We start from the raw sequence: 21,558 nt of genomic DNA on the forward strand, positions 1-21,558 counted from the left end.
TTGGTGGGCATTTGGCTTGTTTTCAGTGTGGGACTATGACGAGTACCGTGTCATGTACGCTTTTGGTGTGGGCGTGCGTCTTCATTTCTCTTGGGTGTGCAATTGCCGGGTCGCGAGGTGACTCCATATTTACGATTGTTTCCCAAAGTGGCTTTTACCATGTTACATCCCCGCCACCGGTGTGTGAGGATGGTAGTTAGTTCACGTCACCAGCTGTGTGTTCTTGTCTGGCTTTTTGTTTAGAGCCACCTAGTGAGTTAGGAGTTTTTAAGCCTTTATCCGTTTGTATTATTGAACTTGCTATCTCTGAGTCTGCGGTCAGTGGTCCTTTATCTTCATTTCTTCTTTCTCTTCTTTTAACGTGTGTGGTTTAGGAAGAACAGTTAGAAGCTATACTGTCAGCAGCAATCCATACGAGTTCGCTGGGACTTTTGACTGGATGTATCAAAAAGTGGATAGCAGAAGGTAAGATTTCGGTTTTTAACAAATAGAAAATTCCTTTTGTATTTTAAAATTTTTAAATTATTCAGTTTGGGGAGGGGTGAAGCTTTATTTTGAGATAATCGCACATGACATTGTAGCTTTAAGACATTATGTAGAGGGCCCGTGTACCCTTTCGGCACCACCTTCCCCCGGCAGGGTCTGGGAGACCTCTGGTACAGCGCCTCAGTCGGGACCCCCACGTTGCCCTTTTCAGAGCCTCGCCTGCCTCCCCCGATCCCCATCCCTAACCCCTGGCAGCCACCAATCTGTTCTCTACTTCCATAATTTTGTCATTTCAAAAATGTTCATGGGGCGCCTGGGTGGCTCAGTCGGTGAAGTGTCTGACTTTGGCTCAGGTCACGATCTCACGGTCTGTGAGTTCGAGCCCCGCATCGGGCTCTGTGCGGACAGCTCGGAGCCTGGAGCCTGCTTCGGATTCTGTGTCTCCCTCTTCTGTCTCCCCACTCGTGTACTCTCTCTCTCAAAAATAAACATTTTTTTAAAAGTTCATAAATGTAATTATATAGTACATAATCTTTGGGATTGACTCTTTCACTCAGCAAAATTCTCTGGAAATTTCTTCCCAGTTGCATGTATCCCCCTTTTTACGAGCATATACGCCACATACACATTATTTTTGTTCTGAATCATTTGAGAATAAGTTGAGGACATCATGTTTCTTTACTTGTGAGTAACATTTCAGTATTATTTCCAGAAACAAGAACTTTGATTACCAAACCACTTTGTACTTCTAAAAATCAGGAACACCTTGATACGTGCGATTTTCCGATCTCCAGACCTTACTGGGATCTTGTCAGTCATGTCAGTCACGTCCTTTGTAGCATTTATAGGGGTAGGGAATCCAGAATATACTCTGTGTTTAGGTTTTGTGTCTTTTTGTTTTCTCTTTATCTTGTATAATTAATTCCTAGGCCTTTATCTTTGAAGAAAAGACTTTGACTTCTTTAAAAAATAGAAGCCTGTTATTTCGTAGACATCCTCCCAATGTGTATTTGTTCATCGTTCCCCAGGATTAGATTCAGGCTCACATGTTTCGCAGCAGCTCTCCGTAAATTGACGCGCTCCTTGCCGTTTCATGAGGGTGTGGCGCCACTTTGTCTCTGTTGCTGTTGAACTTAACCTTGCTCGCTTGGTCAGGGTGGCTGCTCTCTTTTCTCACTGAAGTTACTAATTCTTTGTTTGTAATTAATAATTCTTTATTTTTTCCGTTGATATTTGCAAATAAGAACAACCAAATTCTGCTGCTAATCTGCGCTTTGTGCTCGAATGGACATGGAATAAAGTGATTTTCACAAAAGAGGAATTTGACAGACTATGTAAGTATTACATTAAAAAATTAACCTTGGTTTATGTGTTAAGTACCTGACAACTTTTCATCAGTTTGAAGTTGTGAACTTTTTAAAGAACTGTCTGAAGAAAAGTATTTCTTTTTAAATTGGGGTGACAATTACTGTTTTTGTTTGATTTTTAAAGATTTTTGGGGGGGGGGTGGCGCCTGGGTGGCTCAGTCAGTTGAGCTTCCAACTCTTGATTTCGGCTCAGGTCACGATCCCAGGGTTGTGGGTTTGAGCCCCGTGGCAGGCTCCACGCTGACCATGGAGCCTGCTTAGGATTCTCTCTCTGTCTCCTCTGCCCCCTCCCCCACTTGCACTCTCTCTCCCTAAAACAAAAATGTTTTGAAAATTAAAAAAGCTCTTATTTTTAATTTCCACACCCAACGTGGGGCTCAATCTCACAACCTCCAGATCAAGAGTCACACGCTTGCCCCAACCATGTCGGGCTCTGTGCCGTGAGCTCAGAGCCTAGAGCCTGCTTGGGTTTCTGTGTCTCCCTCCCTCTCTCTCTCTCTCTCTCTGCCCCTCCCCCACTCACACTCTGTCTCTGTCAAAAAATGAATAAACGTTAAAAAAGAAAAAGAGAGGGTCACACGCTCCATCACCACTGCACCAGCCAGGTACCCCGACAGAATTCTTTTTGAGCAAGATTTTGCAACAGATTGTCAAACTGGCAGCACGTTAGTATGTGTATGGTACCAAGTTTCAGGATTATATCTCATTTTTGATCTTACAAGATTAATTTATAAAACATGCTGATGATGGAGTTAGAATATGCCAGGTAACTTCAGAAGCTCCTCTGTTTTTTCATTTTCCATGTAAATATATTTATGACTATAAAAAGGCTGAATAGGAGGGCAAAGAACTCCTCTGTCTTCTACGAGCAGATGTTTTTATCAGTCATTCAAAGTCCTTTTTCTTAACAGTTTTGCGTATTCACTGTACACTGAGTTGTGAGGTGTCCTGTGAATATCAAACGCTGCTATACCTAATTAGTGCAAAAATAATGGAATAATGTGATTGCCCTGTATATGAAAGTAAAATTTAAGTTTTAGATGTATATGTCTTTGTTATTTGTATCATCGTGTTAGTGATGAATGAACAAATGGACTTCCTAAGTAAATCACTCTTCGTAGAAGATTTTTAAGTTTTTTCGGAAGACGTGAGGTTCTATAGTATTTTTAGGGCATGCTTAATGAAATAACAAACATGAAATAAATAATTTGGCAATCACTTAGTATAGTTGAAGTGAAGGACAAACACTGGATAATCCAGAGTCAGGGTAAAAATGTACTTTTTTGAAAGGAAAATGTTTTTAGAACTCATTATGGTTATGTAATTCATGTAAAAAAATTTCAAATCAGTTCACAAATTGTATGCCTTCATTATACTTAGAGTATAATGTGGTGCTTCAGGCTTGAACTTGGTAACTCAGCCATTATTGCTGCCTTCAACTTCCGTTATTGGTTTAATGGGTTGTTTTTTTTTTTTTAAACCTAATGTAATTAAAATACAAAGCATAATATTTTAAACATTGGAAGTAGAGCGTATCATTTCAGGAAGGGTTTCTGCTTAAGATACTTGTTGCGTGGTTAGTCACCCATGAAATATTAACGAGATAAATTTTATCTAAACGATGTGAGCAGTCGCAACTAAAATACCCATTTTTTCCCCAAAAAATGAATTTATAAACTCCATCTTGAGTTTGAAATGAAAAGACAGCCAAATCTACAACGAATTGTAACAAGCGTGCAATTTATCGTCATAAGTCTTCATCTGAGGCTCCAGTTCGCTGTCTGGCTTCTGAAGACTGGAGGTGGAAGGAGTGCTCTTACAAAATACTAGTCACAAAACAACGCTGTACGTAAAAGATCTGCTATAAAGGACTTACTTGAAGGAGAAGTGTTTAATGAACTAATTTCCAGTGAATCTGAAGTTGACTCTAGATCACCTTCCCCTCTTCACATATTGCTTATTACCCCGTTCTGCCTCTTAAAAAAATAGTAATTTGGATTTGTCTTTTCTGGGGTTCTTGAGGTCGTGTGCTGTTTCAACCTTGTGTTTGGCGAATCTCACAATGTACAGACTAAGTCTGTGGCCGATACGAGTTTGAGAAACCTTGCATTTGCGATTTTAATTCATACTTATTGTGTCAAAACGCATCTTGTATTTTATCCTTGGAAGGTACACCATTATTTGATGGCTCGTGTCGCTTCATCGATTCGCAAACCATACAGTCCCTCCAGCAGTGCCGTTTGCTTCTTAGCAACCTTAATTCGGTCTTAAACTGTTTCACGAGAGAGGCCCAAGACATCACCGAGAGAGGTGTGCGCTTTATCTTTTGTAAATGAATTTTTATTTCAATTTTACTTCTTGGCTTCGAGAAAGAATAAACCTCCGTGTCTTAGATACATCATTGTGCAGAGGCTCTTGTTTTGTAACGAAAACTACAGAATGTTATTCGATGTGCCGTGAGCTCCTGCTTAAATAAGCTTGGGAAATTTGGGTTAAACTTTCTGATTGTTGAGGCAGAGTACATACTGATGGTAGAGTTTCGAATTCTTATTTTTATTCAGAGGTCATTGTAAATTTTTTGTCTCTGTTTTGCCATTTAAACAAAACACGCAGTTTCATTTTAAAGGCCTGGTTTGAGCAGCCTATGTTAATATTACTGTACTAGTTTGTATTAATGTCTAAATTTGGCTTCTGAAACTAGGTAGATGGAAGCATAGCTAAGGTGGAGGCATTTCCCTAAAATGTCTGCTTAGTTACTTATTTTAGCATTTTGGAGATTACTTGTTCAAGCGAAGTGTGTTCAGAAATACACATACACCGTTAAAAGTCTCCGAATCATTAGTTTTTGAGAACCGTCGAGTGTCTTGATTTTTCGTTTGTGATTGACAAATTGCAAGTTGCACATCTGGTGTTCGACCTCCCCCGCAGGCCTTCTGGACCTCCACAGGAAGTGCCTGGTCACCCGGCTCATCTGCCGGTACACACAAGTGGTGCTTTGGTTCTGCCGCTCCGGGCTGCTACCAGAGGGCTTAGGTAAAAGATTTACGTAACCCGTGGATGGGCGTGGACGCGGTCTTAAATCCTTATAACTTGCTTGTTCTGGGGTTTCAGATTTCCTTTCTCCCACCACCTCACTTACGTTTTCTCCTGTTCTCACCTCCGAACGTTCTTCCTCACTTTGTGTCTCGAGAGCCTCGCCCTGTGCCGTTCCCAGGCGTCCACACACTATTTATTGGGCTGAATGACACGAAACTTGGCTTCCGAAAAAGGGTCCAGCGATATCACCAGCTCTGTTTAGATCCATTCACCCGTGGGTTTTCTATTCTAATTTGCTGATCTTTTCCTCCTTAAGAGTTCTTTTAATATGGTTATTAACCAGTATTATTTGCCATCTGTTCAATGTCTCCTTTTAGCTAATAATTTATGCCAGTACCAAGAATTTGAGGATTTGACTTTTGCCATGTTTGTCTAGAGCACTTCCAAAGCCTCTAACTTCTTGCACGTCCGGGGCACACGTTAGATTCTGTTTAGAAGTGCTTCTGTCCTGTGCGTAATTGTTTTGATCTTACTCTTTCTTTATGCTCTTTGATTTTTACTTAAATAGTTGCCGTTGCTGGCTTTCAGATGATCATTTGTGATTAAGGGAGTAGAATCATTTTCTGGAATAGCTTTTCCAGAGTTTTAAGCCAGCACCCTTGTTTTTACAGACTGTCACGAGAGACTCTGTTTTCTCATTTGTGTATCTGCTAATTTATTTACTTCATTTAAGTAAATTTATTACTTAAATTGAGGAAACCTGCAGATTAAACAACATCATATGATTTTAGTAAAACATTAATGTGTGTAACCTTAAGTATCGTTGGGAAGTTTTGGAAATCTTACCGGCCTTTCCCACCCTCCCCCCACCCTTAACCAATATTTAGATGATGCCGTGCACCTGCCCCGCTTATGCTATAACTACCCCGTCATCCAGAACTACTACACCAGCCGTCGACAGAAGTGTGAGCGTCTGTCCAGGTACAGTATATCCGGAACCTTCCAGAACATTTTAAGAATCGCTTTCGTAAGAAGTCTCGCTACCTCGGAACAGAATTCGTCACGCTACAAAAGCTGAAATCGTGGAATTCTTAAGTATGGTGACAGGATTTGTTGCCAGCCTTGTTATTTTAGTTGTAACGTTTGCTTGTCTGCCTTGACCTAAGGGTTACCACCTTTACTCTATAACTCAGTATTTCCTAATCTAAAGTAGTTCCCACAATTGGTTTATCAGAGGAGATTCTGTAGTGTAAGCGTGTATTTTTCCTGAGAATTCGTATTCAGGAAAAGACTAGAAGCTCCGAGTCCTCAAAACATAAAACATACCACCAGTTAGGCATGTTACGGTATTTCCACTAACAGCTGTGGTTCGACACTTCACCCACTTTTTTCTGTTTTTCTTATTTCCTCATTTCTTTTGAAAACACGTGACTGTTCGCCTCATTGGTTCCTTTGAAATAAAGGAGTAGAAGTACTAGAAGCAAGAGCAGCGAGTGAGCCTCGGTTCTGCCTCTGGACTTAGAGCGCCTTCTCCCTTGGGCCAGAGCGGCTCCGTGGTAGCATAGCCCGCAGCACTGACCGCGCTGGCTCACGCAGGCACAGGCGCAAGGTCACGGTCGCCCAGAGATCGGTGCCTTCGGTGCGTGGCAAGTGTGGAGTCCGGTGCTTAAGAACTAATCTTGGAGACGAGCGCGGACTTGGGAGACTCACTAGGCATATCTGAAAATTCTGGATCTGTTATTGCTAAGAGTGTGTGTCCCTGAGCGGGTTTGCTAAGCTTTCTGGTCCTGTTTGTCACAAAGTTACGCAGTCAGTATGGCTGCAGACTGAGCAGCTGCCCGCCCCCAGGAGCAGTGTTGTTTGAGGAGGAGGCAGGCACTGTGTCTGCCTTTCGCCTCGTAGGCGCACAGCGAGGCAGTGGTGAAGAGATCGCTGGGGCCAGAACCCCCTGGGTGATGAAACTGAGGGCCTGGCTTTTTGACCCTGAACTGCAGCACATTTTCACCAATGGGCTGCCGTGCTCTCTCGGGCTGTAAAACCCAGAATCGCTTCAGGCACCTGGCGGGCGGGACCCGGTTCTCTTCGGGACCTGACCTTCACACACTGGCTTGCTGGTGCCCCAGCCAGAGGCGTCTTCGGGGTCTAGCTGGTTCCTGATGACTAGAGCTCACCTGGTGCTAAACGGGGCCCTGTTGTCGACTCTCTGGATTGTTGGGATCGTGATGCTTCTTGTTCTGATAATACTAAGTAATTATTTAGATAAAACTAAATTATTTAGATAATACTAAATAAGTTAATACTAAATAATCGTGAATGTTGCCCTTCTTGCAGAGGGAAGTGGAGTCCTGATTACTTGATGATTGACGGAATGGTTTCTCAGTTAGGAGATGGCGTGGAGAAGCTGTGGAAACGGGATGAAGGAGGCACAGGAAAATACCCCCCCACCAGTCTACACGTAAGTGCCCGACAACAGAGTTGTGGGGGGGAGGGTGGTCGTGCTTAGCCCTATATTGCACACCCGGCACAGGCTCGGGAAACCAAGGAGCCTGAGTGAACGAATATATAAAGCACACCGGATGTTTTATCCTTTTGTAGGCACTGCTGGACATATACCTCCTAGACGACGTTACCGAAGCGAGCAAACACGCTGTCGTATCCTTTAAGCGCTGTCAAGTAATTCACGCGTTACCCGAATCCTCAGATTTGAGAGTGGTGGGAACCTCGCACATCTAAAACCAGTCTCCGGTTCACATCTGAAACTTCTCTAAAGGAAGGTTTCCTAACCCAGGGTCCGTTGGTTGGGTTCAGAGGGTCCGTTGCGGACCTGAAACCATGCAGAACTGTGTTTGGTGTTCAGTTTTCTAGGGATAGCGTCCACAGCTCTCCTCGACTGGACCATGTGTCCCAGACGTTCCCAGAGTTAGAACAATGGCTCCAAAACATGGCCGGCCAGATGCTCTTTCTTAGTGAGGTCAACTTCTGTGTTCAGTACGAATACATGAGAAGTTAGCTTAATATTACCTTAGGTATTGGCTGGCTTGGAGCCCGGTGGTCTTTGCAGTAATATTTTTGTGCTAACGTCAGTTTCTTTATCTAAAAACGTGTAGTTCCATTTGTGATTTATAACAGATGATGCGCTTGCTTAAGCTGCTGGGTTTTGCTGCCTAACTGGAATTTTGTCTGTGGCTCTGCTTCTTCAGTTTGCCCGTAAGCCACTGGCTTCCTTAAGCAAGGGTGCTTTAGTTCATCTCCTTCGTGGTGGTACTTGCTGTTGAGAACGAGTGAGGTCGGTTGTAGGACTGGCTAGACCCACGTTTCATAAAACTACCACGGTTGGTTATCCGCCCGGGCTTTCCGAATGCCAGATGCAGCCCCTTCGAGCCTGTTTGCTGTTGCTGCCTAACGCAATTAGACGTGTGGGAGTTTTCTTCTTGTTTATTGCCCTTAATCCTCTTTTTTAAAGACCATTTATTTGTTACTTGATATCATGTATTCCTTCCCCAACAAAACAGATGCTTGCATCGAATCATTTCCGACCGCCTTTGCCATTTCTTGGGGCCAGGTCAAACTTATCCAAGGGTTTTGGCTGATAGATCATAATGACTATGGGGTAAGTCTGTTCACTTAGAATGTCAACGTTCGTAAACTATTAGGATTTGAGAAAGAAATACATAGCTGGATTAAATGTGATGTTACAGATACGATACAGTCTGCTTTTAGAGGTAATTTAAGGACTCCGTTCAATCAGTGCCTTTACCAAGCACTATTTATCCAGTGAGGATACAAAGATAAAACAGTTTCGAACCCCAGGTTCCGTACTATCCAAAGAAGGAAAGAAGTAATAAGCGATTGCTAGTAGCGCAAATACGGTGCTTGTTCCGTCAGAGATACGCTAGGTGTGTTGCTGTAGGAGGCAGACTTCGGCATTGATGCGTGACGGTGGTGGTGGGAAGCTTTTTATAATAGCTTAAATGAGGCCTCAAAAGAATGAAGCTTTTACTTAAAACACACCATGTGTTCAAGTAGACCTTTACAGGTTGCATTTAAACTGCTTTTTGTGGCTGTAGCGTTGCCTGTCTTTGTAAAGGTCGGCTACCTTGTCTAAATGCAGCGCGTCACGTTTGTATTTACCGACTGTCATGTCCTCTTTGCAGAGCGGCTTGGATCTTCTGTTTCACCCAAGTACTGCAAAACCTGTGTCGTGGCAGCATTCAAAGATTATTCAAGCCTTCATGAGCCAGGGTGAGCACAGACAAGCCCTCAGGTACATTCAGACTATGAAGCCGACGGTGTCCAGCGGCGATGACGTCATCCTTCACCTCACTGTTCTGCTTTCTAACAGGTGAGTCTGCATTTTGAAACTGCAGTCAGACTCTGGATTATACGTCAGTAAATCAGCAGTATATAATCTCGCTTTGGTCGCATCACATCATATTCATTCTCAGGGTTCTTCATCTCTTGGCGTTAGGAAGAAATGTGAAAAAACCTTTTGTCATAGGAAAGGATGAATAAGGAGTAACGGGAAACGAAGCTGAGGTTTAAAGTAGCATCTGTTGCCGGGGGGCGCCTGGGTGGCTCAGTCAGGTCGTGATCTCACGGTGCTCCATGTCGAGCTCGCCACTGTCAGTGCGGAGCCTGCTGGGGAGTCTCTCTCTCCCTCGCTCTCTGCCCCTCCCCCACACATGCATGCGCTCTCTCACACTTGAAAAAATACTTGATTAAAAAAAATTATATCTGTTGCTAATTGGCTGTATTGGCAGTCGGCCACATGGACGGTTGGGGTTTGAGTAGCTGAAGAGGGGCCTAAAATAGAGAGGAAGGATGAAGTCATCCTGAGTTGTAAAATCAGGTTGGGTAATCTTACGTACTTGAACCAGATTTGAGCACGTGATATCTTTGCATTGCCTCTTCCCTTTGCCTTATTTTAACGTTCTCTAATCAGTGTGGTATTTGCCGTTTATATTACAGCAATATATGTATATATTGCTGCAGTTATTTGATCTGTCACATTTGTAACAACAACAAGTTTAATGGCATGATTGGAAATACAACGATCTCATTATTGGGTTTCCTTGTTAACCAAATTAGTTGGGCAAGTTGCTGGGAGCTCATGTTTCTTACTTGGTTGTAACTGTTTTACACAACTCTTTATTTTCCAGTTCTATCGATTGGCCGCTTTTATGTTTTTAGAAAATGGTCACTTCACTCACCACAAATTGTCCTTAATGAACCAAACACCACTTCAGTGCCAGCACTCTGAAAGTTAATGTTTTCTTTGTTCTCTTGGGTTAAACAATGCATCTCTGAGAGGAGAGGGTTGAATCTCTGCATCTCAGATAGAAGACAAGTTCTGTAGCGTAATCGTGGGTTGGTTAGACAGGTAGAAACTGCCAGTGTCCTCAAAAGTAATGAATTAGGAAGTACTTGTTGAAATGAAATAACTTGGGTTAGCCGGAAGCATTTGGCTGGCTGAATAAATGTGGAGTGAACATTAGAACAAAAAGAAAGGGTTGCCTGGGGGCTCGGTCAGTTAAGCGTCAGGCTTTGGCTCAGGTCGTGATCCCACGATTTTGTGGGTTCGAACCCCACGATGGGCTCCGTGCTGACAGCTCAGAGCCTGGAGCCTGCTTCGGAATCTGTGTCTCACTCTCTCTCTCTGCCCCTTCCCTGCTTGTGCTCTCTCTCTCAAAAGTAAACTTTAAAAAAATTTTTTTAAAAAAGAAAAAAATTTTAAAAAGCTAACGGTGATAAATGTTTATTCAATAAATGGGTTCATTATATGCTGACAAGTGCTTTTCAAAAGGGGGGGGGAGGGCTTAAGTAGGGGTGGGAAGAAACAGATACGTGTTTGCTTGTGTGTGTCCAGAACTTCTTAGGAAGGATACATGAGAAATTGTTAGTGATGATTGGGCACCAAGAAGCAGCTTAGGAGGCTGGGAGTCCACTGTGTATCCTTTTGAACCTTGTCAAAGCATGTAAATATCTTACTGTTGAAAAACAAAAAGCCCCATATTCTCATGACCCTCCCTCCACATGGCTTCGAGCTGCCGGGACACAGGCTCCCCACGTGCCCTCACTCTCCTCCGCAATTTTACTGAAGAGTTTGGCCTTCACTGTGACAGGCTGTTTCAGGAGCTTTCCCTTCCCCCGGAACCTTGTAGCAGTCCTGTCACTGCAGCAGTGAAGGGGGCCGCTCCAGGCTTCTGTTGGGCAGTGTGGACCCATTGAACACCCCCCACCCCCTTTAAAAATACAAGTGGCCTACTATACGTCTTCCTGCAACATACTTTTATCACCTAGGTCATTTGGAACTTATTTCAGAATAGTACAAAAAGAGCTTCCTTATTTTTGTTGCATAGTAATTCGGTGTGATGGACCAGTATTTATTTAATTTCCTCCCCTTAGTGAACACTTACGTGTTTTGCCATTTTAAACATTGCTACGAGTAACTGCACGTTTTGCACAAGCACAGATGCAGCTTGTAAGGTGTAAAATCCTGCAAGTGGGCTTGCTTGGTGAAAGGACATTTGCAGTTACAATTTTGGGAGATGTGGCACGTTGCCCTCCGTGAGGGTTAGGCTGCTTTACCCCACGTCACCTTACCCTGTGTCCTTTAGTTTTAAGGGGGATGAAGTTTTAAGAAAATTATTTGCTTGATAGTCATATTCCTGTGTCCTTGCCATGTTTTTATTCTGCCCGCCTCCCCCCACTCCAGTCCTGAAAGCCACCAGCCCCTCCAAAAATTCCAAGTGCTGGATTAATTACTGTCAGATTTAGTGCGGATCTTTCAAGACGTTTTGTTATCTTAGTAAGTACGAAATAAGTCTGTAAATGTTTATAGGCTTTGTTCATTGGTTAATTTTTTTATATAATTAATGTTCATACTGTTGTAAGCTTGCTTTTTTTTTTTTTTTTTTTTCTCCACCTAACAGTGTATCATGGGAAACACTGCTTATCCAATGGTCTTACTGCCCTTGGAAGGACAGCCTCATGGCCCCCACATGATGTCCAAAACTGCCTAGTTGAACCCATGTTCTCTAATCAGATCTTTATCGATCAGTCACAATATTTTTTTACTGAGTGAAGCAAGCCCATCACCGGCCCATAAACACTGTTCCATGGTCCCACTGCTCTCATGCTGGGTGTCTGTTCCACGGGAGCCAGCTTTTTTCTGCCACACCACACTACTCTTCTTCTGTCCAGACCACATTAGCTTATGTCTTCTGACTCCTGTGTACTTACTTAGCTTTTTTATTTTACACGTAAGTAATGGTCCAGAACAGCATCACGTGAACTCTTCTCGTTGATATTAGCAAACTTCATTATGTAATGATCAATTTTTTTTTATTAACTTGTTTTATTTTTTATTTTTTTAAATTTACATCCAAATTAGTTAGCATATCGTGCAGCAGTGATTTCAGGAGTAGATTCCTTAGTGCCCCTTACCCATTTAGCCCATCCCCCCTCCCACTACCCCTCCCGTAACCCAGTTTGTTCTCCATATTTATGAGTCTCTTCTGTTTTGTCCCCCTTCCTGTTTTTATATATATTTTTTGTTTCCCTTCCCTTACGCTCATCTGTTTTGTCTCTTAAGGTCCTCATATGAGTGAAGTCTTATGATTTTTGTTTTTCTCTGACTGACTAATTTCACTTAGCATAATACCCTCCAGTTCCATCTACGTAGTTGCAAATGGCAAGATTTCACTCATTTTGATTGCCGAGTAAAACTCCATTGTATATACATCCCACCTCTTCTTTATCCTCATCCATCGATGGACATTTGGGCTCTTTCCATACTTTGGCTGTTGTCGATAGTGCTGCTGTAAACATGGGGGTGCACGTGTCCCTTCGAAACAGCACACCTGTATCCCGTGGAGAAATGCCCAGTAGTGCAATTGCTGGGTCGTAGGGTAGTTCTCTTTTTAGTTTTTTTGAGGAACCTCCATACTGTTTTCCAGAGTGGCTGCACCAGCTTGCATTCCCTTCTTCTTTTTATGAGAGACCAGGAGAGTGAGCGGGGGAGAGGCAGAGAGGGGGGAGAGAATCCCAAGCAGGCCCTCTGCTGTCAGTGCAGTGCCCATTGCAGGGCTCGAGCTCACGAACAGGGAGATCGTGACCGGAGCCGAGACCAAGAATCTGACTCTTTACCGACTCGGCCACCCAGGTGCCCACCGTGATGAGTATTTCATAAAAGCTTAAAGTACTTGCAAATTATATACACAGAGCGTGATGAGGTTCTGTGGGTGGAGCGCTTATTTTGAATACCTCAGACAGCTTTTCTAACGCGGAATCGTGCTGAACGCCGGTTTCAGGTACGTGGTGGAGGCCTGGACTTTCCTGCGGCAGCACTCCGCCGGCCTTAACGTGGAGGAGCTCCTCAGGCACGCGTACGAGGTCTGCCAGGACGCAGGCCTGATGGAGGATTTGCTGCAGCTGCCTTTCACCGACACAGAGCAGGTGATGACCCCCAGCAGCAGCTCGGCAGAAGTTCCGGATATGCTGGCGGCTCACGACTGTGTTTGGTTCTTCCTAGGAGTGCTTGGTGAGATTTTTGCAGTCCAGCGCCAGCGTTCGAAATCAGGAGTTCCTTCTAGTTCACTACCTGCAGCGTGCCAATTACGCCTCTGCCCTGAGGCTGAACCAAACTCTGAAGGCCAATCTCACGGTATGGTTCAACTTGTTTCATTATGGGGGACAAGAGAAGAAGGAAAACTGGTGACTTTGTTGTATAAGAGTTTGTACTTTGGGGGCGCCTGCGTGGCTCAGTCAGTGAAGCGTCCGACTTGGGCTCAGGTCACGGTCTCGCGGTTCGTGAGTTCGAGCCCCGCGTGGGACTCTGTGCTGACAGCCTGGAGCCTGCTTTGGATTCTGTGTCTCCCACTCAGTCTGCTCCTCCCCTGCTCACACTCTGTCCCTCTCTGTCTCTCAAAAATGAATAAATGTTAAAAAAACAACAGAGTTTATACTTTGGTAACCACTGGGGTTTTTATATAACCTTGAGCTTGGAGAATTCCTCTTGTTACTTCTGTAGCAGATTGGGAGCGGGGAATTAGTACTTACCTGATTCTCTAATAAGTACGTCGTTTCTCTTTGGCTAACTACCCACACTTCTTGCGAGACTAACCACCCCACTCAGAGAATAGGAGGCAGGGGTGGAGGGGCAGTAGGAGTTAAAACCGTGCAAAGAGCATGGGCCTTGGGGTCCGATTGATTCTTCTTTGTGCTCTGTGCTTGAGACACATTCTCTGAGCCTTGGTTCCTTACCTGTAAAATGTCAAGGTCTCTTCGTGGGGATGCGCAGAGGTGTGTCTGAAGGGACATGGTGCCTGACCCACGTAGACCCTTGGTGAATGATAACCATTGTTTTAGTAGTTGGGAAGGATCGAGGCCAGTGGACAGGGACTGCTCATGCAGTTAGGTGTGTGTCAGAGGTCCTGGGTTGGGAAGAACGGATATGAAGGGAGGAGGAAGATACTCTTAGGTATGCAGAATTTATTTTAAATGCTAAATACGTAAACGTAACACTTAATGTTTTTGAATTTTAAATTTTTACCAATTACGGCATATTCAATAGAATGATCGGGATCCTCTTTTGCGGGAGAGATCAGAGGTTCGGAATGCTATAATAGACCAATATGGGAAAGTCCTTCCTAAAATCCAGCGAAAATTAGCCTTTGAGCAAGCCAAGCCTTACCATCTGTCCACATCACCAGTTCTTCAAGAAGGTAAGATTTCATTGAAAACTATCAGAAAGTATCAGGTGAGAAAGGATATCAAATGATTACCTTCTGAACCATTGTTAGCTTCTGTTTAGCTCACTTTTGCTTTGATTCGTTACAGTAGTTTTTTTTTTGTTTTTTGTTTTGTTTTTTTTTTTTTACTGGCCACTCGAGCTGCCCCCCCTGCTCCCCATGCCCCAACATAAAAGTTTTCTTGGAAGTTTGTATAGTTTATTTAGCAGTGTAGTACAGAGTAAAAGAACTCGTTTTGTTTCATTTGGACACTCCTATCCAACTTTAAGAGAACATGTCAGATAATATTTTTACTGCCTCTTAAAAACCCAAGTTGTTGAATCTCGCTGCATAGATGTTGTTAAACTAAGTATAACCCTGAACTACTCTTCTCTCATGACCCCTGTTTTCCAGTCACTCTTTCATTATTAGTCAAGTAAAATCCTGGCATCAGAGATGAAATTGACCTTGCGTTCTTTGTTTCACAGTTTCTAGACCCAAACCATTATCGACTGTCACAAAGCAGACCGGAACAGGGACTGTGTTAACAAGATCTACTTTCATCAGTAGCGTGTTGTCTAAAATTGGAGAGGTTTGGGCAAACAGCGACCCTAAAGACGGCACATCAGCCTGCAGCAGGTACTCTCTCCTCATGCCCCGTGACAGCCTGGCTTCTTGTTAATCCTCCCTGGATGTCAGAAGCTGTCATCAGCAGTCCAGCCTTAGCATTTATTAGTGTGTTTAAAAAGGAGAAACTTGGGGTGCCTGGGTGGCTCAGTCGGCTAAACGTCCGACTTCAGCTCAGGTCACGATCTCACAGTTTGTGGGTTCGAGCCCTGCGTCGGGCTCTGTGCTGACAGCTCAGAGCCTGGAGCCTGTTTCAGATTCTGTGTCTCCCTCTCTCTCTGACCCTCCCCCGTTCATGCTCTGTCTCTCTCTGTCTCAAAAATAAACAAACATTAAAAAAAAAAAAAAATTAAAAAAAAAAAAAAGGAGAAACTTGTATGTTGACTATTTTTATTGTAAGAAGAATTCTTTTTGTCTTTAAATTGAAAGGCATTTATATTTATTATCGTTTGTAACTGAACGGAAACATACAGAGTAAAAAGCAAAAGCCCTCCTTTCCTATCTAATCCCTTCTTGTTTTTTTTTGAGTTTATTTATTTTGAGACAGAGAGAATGCGTGCAAGCATGGGAAGAGAGAGAATGTGTGCAAGCGTGGGAGGGGCAGAGAGAGAGGGAGAGAGAGAATCCCAGGCAGGCTCCGCGCTGTCAGCACAGAGCCCGACGCGGAGCTCTGTCCCATGAATCGTGAGGTCATGACCTGAGCCAAAATCAAGAGTCGAATGATCAACCGACTGAGCCACCCAGGAGCCCCTAATCTTACCTTCTTAAAGCATATTTTTAATGTAATACTCTTTGTAATACATAATCCAAAGTTAAATTTTTATTTTCTTTGTAGTCCTAAAACAGAAGGACCATCTCCTTCTCTCCCACATGCAAAAATGCCTGAGGCATTTGTTGGAACACCAATTTTAAAAGCGTCACAAAAAGTTTCTAGGTAAGACTTAACTGAATCATTTTTAAGTCACAATGTTAGACAATAATTGCACTGTAATTTTTAATTAACTTTAAAACTTTACATGATTTTAAATTCTTGAATGAGTTTTTGTGCATGCTTCTAATTTTTTTCTAACTTGGTAAGTTGTGTAGTAATTTTAGGAAACTTTACACCAGCTGCTATGCTAGCCTACTTAGAAATTGTGCTGAATGACATCAGACTGCTTAAAGAAGCAAACTTTGTTTTATTACAATCATGAGCTAAGTAAACTGTTAACTTGCTTTCTTTAATATAAGTTCCTGATTGACTGATCTGTGACTCAAAGTCGTTATTATAATTTGTGACTAATTCGGTTGGCTCATTGAAACTTTCTCCTGTATAGCAGAGCCCACTAAAATGCCTTACGTGGCTTCAGATGCAATCATATTTGTATATCTTCACCTGTGGTATTAGGAAAGTAAATAGTTAAGTTGAAGTTTTGCATCCAAGATGAAATTGCGATTGTATTTCATTGAAAATGTTGGATTGTTGGAAAAAGTATTCATATCCTCAAGAGTGGAGAACAAACAGGTGTCTCTTAATGTTTGGTTCTTTGTCTTTAATATACCATGCTCATGATTGTTGTAAATTTCTGATCGTTTACATTTTATCAGGAACAGAATTACATTATTTTAGGAGAATAAAATGATCTGAATTTAAGGTACTCAGAAGAAGTTAGTAATTTACAAACGGGGCCTAAGCTATTTATAATAAAGTGGGCATATTTTCAAAGCTTGACCAGGGTTTTCTGTTTTGGGGGGTTAGATTTAATTAGGTGGAGGTGGTGGTCTTTTAATTACCGGGAAGGTTATCTCAAATAAAAGTCATTATTATTGTCATTCTGTTTTCCTATCAGTAGTTCCACTTTTTCCCCCACAAGTCAACTTTTTCTCAGCCCCTTTGTACTTTAATAGATCTGGGGTTCAAGAAGGGAGCAGTAATAAAGGTTTTCAGACTCATGACTAATGGCCTAACGACCTAAAGAAAAAGAAGTATTGAGACTCCTTCAAAGCTATGATTAACTCAGAAGGAAGAAAGTCAATTGAGGTGTGAATACTTATTTTTATAGAAACCATTCCATTCCCTAATTCTGTGTTTCAAACTGGTTTGCATTAGTGGGTAGTGAGTAAATTTAACGGATTGTGACTAGCATTTCTTTCAGCGAAAACAGAAGAGGTCATATCAGTGGGCACTGCATATAGCGATGCTAAGTGCTAGTCTGTGTAATTTATGTTTTGTGTGTGTGTGACCTGAAATGCATTACTTATTTGTATCATGGTAAAAAATTGTGGAAATCCTAAGAACTACATTTTTAAAGAAAATATCATAATCAAAAAATGCTTTTTTTTGATAACTGTTTTAGTAGAATTTCAATATATTTGGTCTTACACTTATTAGTATAAGAATTTTGTATTTACTCAGTAGGTAACTTTGTTGCACAGGCTGTGTTTTTAAGAATCATTCATAAACAGGCACCTCGAACATAAATATTGACACAGTGCAAAGGCACATAGCAAAAGATCTATGTGGGATAGTTCAGCATAAAAGTGAGCAAACAGTTTACAAATAAAGATTTTGAATACAAATGAGGCAGAGAAGGAAAAGAAGAATTAGGAGAGGCAAGAAAATGTCTAGTGGCCTGACTGGGCATTTTTGATTTGGTGGAAATCTCAAGGCTGTGCTTATTAGTAAGCATTATTTATTAAGCTAATACTTCCGAATCCAACGAATGTTTCCCACTGGGTAACAGGTTGGGTCTTAAAGCCCCATCTGTGAACTATGTTCATCTACCATCACAGTCATGAAAGTCTCACTTGAATGTAGAGGACAGAAGGGCAAGGACGGGGGTGGGTAATTCCTGGGCACCAGACAGGCACTACCTTTCTGGTTCTTCTCAGCTGAACCACAGAGTCATTTGGGGGAATTAAAAATGTTTTCTTTTTATTGCTACAAAATATAACCATCAAATAGACTGTTGACGAGAAAATTGGGGAAGGAGTGGCTGGTGCAAATAAATGGTCTATCAGAATTTGTAACCTGAATTTTCACTTTTGAATTTAAAGTCTTTATCTGTAAATTAAGTTTTTAAGCTGTTGGGACTATGCGTGCTTAATACAAATTCTTGGTGAGATTAGCTTTATCATTTGTATAAACTATGTCCAGGACATCACAGAAAATGATTCAGCAGAATCTTGAGATTCCATTTTGTCACTGCCCTCATTAATTTGAAAAAATAAGGTTTTTGTGTGTGTTGGTGATCATTCTTGCGTTGCAATAAAAACCAAAAAGGTCAAGCAAACCAGTGTTCATTATGTAGGTCATATGTAGAGAAAAGGAATTTTTACGTGTTCATAAAAATGAATTCTAGCAAATGGATCTGTCTGCAAGTTAGTTATCCGGATCTTTCTGTGTACTGTGTGTGTGCTGTGATTACAGACCACCGGATTCGGTCGTTCGTCCCGTACCCCAGCCGTCTCAACATTTGGGATTTATTCAGCAAACCCCCCCAAGGTCTCCTTTATACCGAGCATCCAGTTCATTGCCAGTAAGGTCACAACAGAAAGGATCGAGTCACAGCTCTCCCAGGGCTTCAGAATTCCGCATACTTGAAACTCCCTTTGTAGTGAAGGTGAGTGTTAGGTACCTAGCATTTGCGGGGAAGCTGGGAAGCTTTCACCTTCCAAGTAGAAGGGAGAAGGAAGCTGTTTATAACTGGTATCTCTGGGTAATTGACAGCTTTAAATCTTTTGGGGGGAGTTACCTTTCCAAATTATTATATTTTTACATCTCAAACAGACTTTTACTAAATTTACCTTGTGCGCTTAATTGAGGTTAACAATTACATTGTTGTTCCAAGAGTAACGCAAGTCTTTGTGGTTATTAAAAGTTGAAACTTGTAAGTTAAAACCTCTGGAAAAAGGTTTCACGTTGTTGGGTTTGCTCCCCCCACCCCCGCCCCCTCCACTCCTTCTCTGCTACTGTTTGCTCTTTTTCCTTATATCAGATGCTTTTAGTTCTTAGGTTTGTTTTTATTTATTTACATTCTCTCCTTTGGTGAAACTGTAAATTGTTACTCCTTGCTAGTGGCATATCTGCCTTAAATTCCTTTTCCCCCACATCTCTGTTAAGTCATGAGTTGGGAAACCACAACCGTAGACCTGCGGTGGCAGGGAACGGGCACCTGCTTCCGTCCCGCTGTCACAGTGGTCAGCTGTGTGCTGGCACCTAGCCCATCATCCTGCCGAGTCCCACAGGCTCCCTGCCTTTGTTTTTGTCAGTTGTTTCTGGATATTCCACATTGAGAGTAAAGCCAGGGGATTCTTAAGTTTCAAAGTGAATAAAATAGTTCAATAAATGCCAGTCCAAAAATAGTTATTAAAAGCAGTTGAAAAGAAGGTGGATAAGCTAATTAAGTTCCTGACATTTAATCTGTAGGATACTGTGATTCTTGTTTTCTTTCTTCCTTCCTTTCTTTCTTTCTCTCTTTTCCTTTTTTCTTTTCTTTCAATGTTTATTCTGGGAGAGAGAGAGCGTGCACACACGAAGTGGGTGAGTGGGGTGGGTGGGGGTGGCAGAAGGAGGGAAGAGAGAGAATCTTAAGCAGGCTCCACGTGGAGCCCCCCTTGGGACAAACCTGAGACCATGATCTGAGCCAAAATCAAGATTCCAACGCTCAACTGAGCCACTCAGGTGGCGCCCCCCCCCCCCCTTTCTTCCCTTAAACTTGTTTTTGTTACTTTGTTTTTATCCATAAAAAAAATCACATTTTGGGGCACCCGGGTGGCTCAGTTGGTTAAGTGTCTGACTTCGGCTCAGGTCACAATCTCATGGCTCATTAGTTCAAGCCCTGCGTTGGGCTCTGTGCTGACAGCTCAGAGCCTGGAGCCTGCTTCGGATTCTGTCTCTTTCTCTCTGTCCCTCCACTCATGCTCGCTCTCTCTCTTGGTCTTGCTCTCGCTCTCTCAAACATTAAAAAAATTTTTGTTAAAAATCACATTCCATATTCTATCATGTAGTTATTTTGTGCCTGCTACCAAAAATAATCTAGGAAAAAAAATCTATGTAATAATTGAAATAGATCTGATGGAATTCAGTAATCTAATGGGATACAACAGTTTGCTAGTCCTTTAGAGGAGAAGTTAAGTGAAGGAATTATTTCTGCTAAACAGTTTCTGTGCTAATTATTTTTATTGATTATAGTAAATCCTCAGAGGATTCTCAGAAGTAATCCGTTACTGTTGGATTCATGTGATGAAATTATATTTTTCGTGAAACAGTCTTAAAGTCAGGCTCATCTGTATTAACTTGCTGTAATCAAACCTGGTTCTTTTCATTGCACGCTGTCATTTCTCTTCGCCTAGCTAATGTTTTGTAAGCAACCATTAAATAATTTATCTCTATGCTGTATTTTTGTTTTTAAGTTTATTTATTTTGAGAGAGAGAGAGCACGTGCATGCGGGGGAGGGGGAGAGAAGGAAGGAGAGAGAGAGCAAGGGAGCGGGAGTAGAGAGAGAATCCCAATAGAGAGAGAATCCCAAGCAGACTCCACACCGTCAGCGTAGAGCCTGATATGGGGCTTGAACTCACAGACCGTGAGATCGTGACCTGAGCTGGAATCAAGAGTTGGACACCTAATCGACTGAACCAGCCAGGCACCCCTACACTGTATTTTTTAAGTGTAACTTAAACTGGGAATAACCAAGGCCTTTAGAATGATTGTGGATGCAGTTTTATGTCTTGTAGCCTTATGTATAGAAACTTCTGAGTAGAATTTTGTATTTTCTTCCCAGTAATCCATAATAAAAGTTTTCATTGATGTATTTATTGGAGATGAGCATATATAGCCACTGCTGTGACTTGGTTGACCCTGTCTGTCCTTCTGTAAGTGTCTTTTACAAATACTAACGGTGGAATCCCATTTGTTTCTTGTCACAGAAAGCTAAAACTCTGGCCATGTCAGTCGCTTCCTCTGGATTTGCCGAGTTCACTCCTCAGTCCATCCTAAGGTCTGGTCTTCGAACATCACCTTTACCGTCTCCGTCTCTGTCGCCTGGAAGGTCCCTTTCCCCTCCTCTGCGACTTAAAGAAACTAGAATTTCATTCATGGAAGAAGGCGTGGCCACAAAACGGACTGCTGAAGTAAGCCTGTTAATAGTTGGAACAAAAAAGACTTAATAAGAATATATTAGCTTTTACAAGTAAAACGATAAATCCATTTAAATAATACCACTCCAGAGTTTTGTATGCACTCTCGCAGAGTGTCATGAAATCAGAAAACATCAGTTCAGAAAGAAACTCATGGTATTGGCCGAGCCAAACCCATCATTTACAAGTGAAG

The 21,558-nt window shown here is 42.3% G+C and overlaps 1 protein-coding gene across 5 annotated transcripts in view; it reads left to right on the forward strand.

Moving 5' to 3' along the window:
* The window catches only part of AHCTF1 (AT-hook containing transcription factor 1), a 78,163-nt gene that overhangs the window by 38,332 nt on the left and 18,273 nt on the right, over positions 1-21,558 (forward strand). For all 5 annotated transcript variants that reach the window (XM_042976626.1, XM_042976629.1, XM_042976628.1 and 2 more), the window contains 16 exons: positions 375-465; positions 1,731-1,820; positions 4,023-4,163; positions 4,782-4,886; positions 5,777-5,870; positions 7,221-7,344; positions 7,485-7,541; positions 8,353-8,499; positions 9,044-9,231; positions 13,202-13,346; positions 13,423-13,554; positions 14,464-14,614; positions 15,109-15,259; positions 16,083-16,181; positions 18,657-18,849; positions 21,156-21,359. In XM_042976626.1, coding sequence (XP_042832560.1) covers positions 375-465; positions 1,731-1,820; positions 4,023-4,163; positions 4,782-4,886; positions 5,777-5,870; positions 7,221-7,344; positions 7,485-7,541; positions 8,353-8,499; positions 9,044-9,231; positions 13,202-13,346; positions 13,423-13,554; positions 14,464-14,614; positions 15,109-15,259; positions 16,083-16,181; positions 18,657-18,849; positions 21,156-21,359 — 2,112 coding nt within the window. The remainder of the gene's footprint in view (positions 1-374; positions 466-1,730; positions 1,821-4,022; positions 4,164-4,781; positions 4,887-5,776; positions 5,871-7,220; positions 7,345-7,484; positions 7,542-8,352; positions 8,500-9,043; positions 9,232-13,201; positions 13,347-13,422; positions 13,555-14,463; positions 14,615-15,108; positions 15,260-16,082; positions 16,182-18,656; positions 18,850-21,155; positions 21,360-21,558) is intronic.

Source organism: Panthera tigris, chromosome F3, assembly GCF_018350195.1.
Source record: "Panthera tigris isolate Pti1 chromosome F3, P.tigris_Pti1_mat1.1, whole genome shotgun sequence".
Taxonomy (NCBI): domain Eukaryota; kingdom Metazoa; phylum Chordata; class Mammalia; order Carnivora; family Felidae; genus Panthera; species Panthera tigris.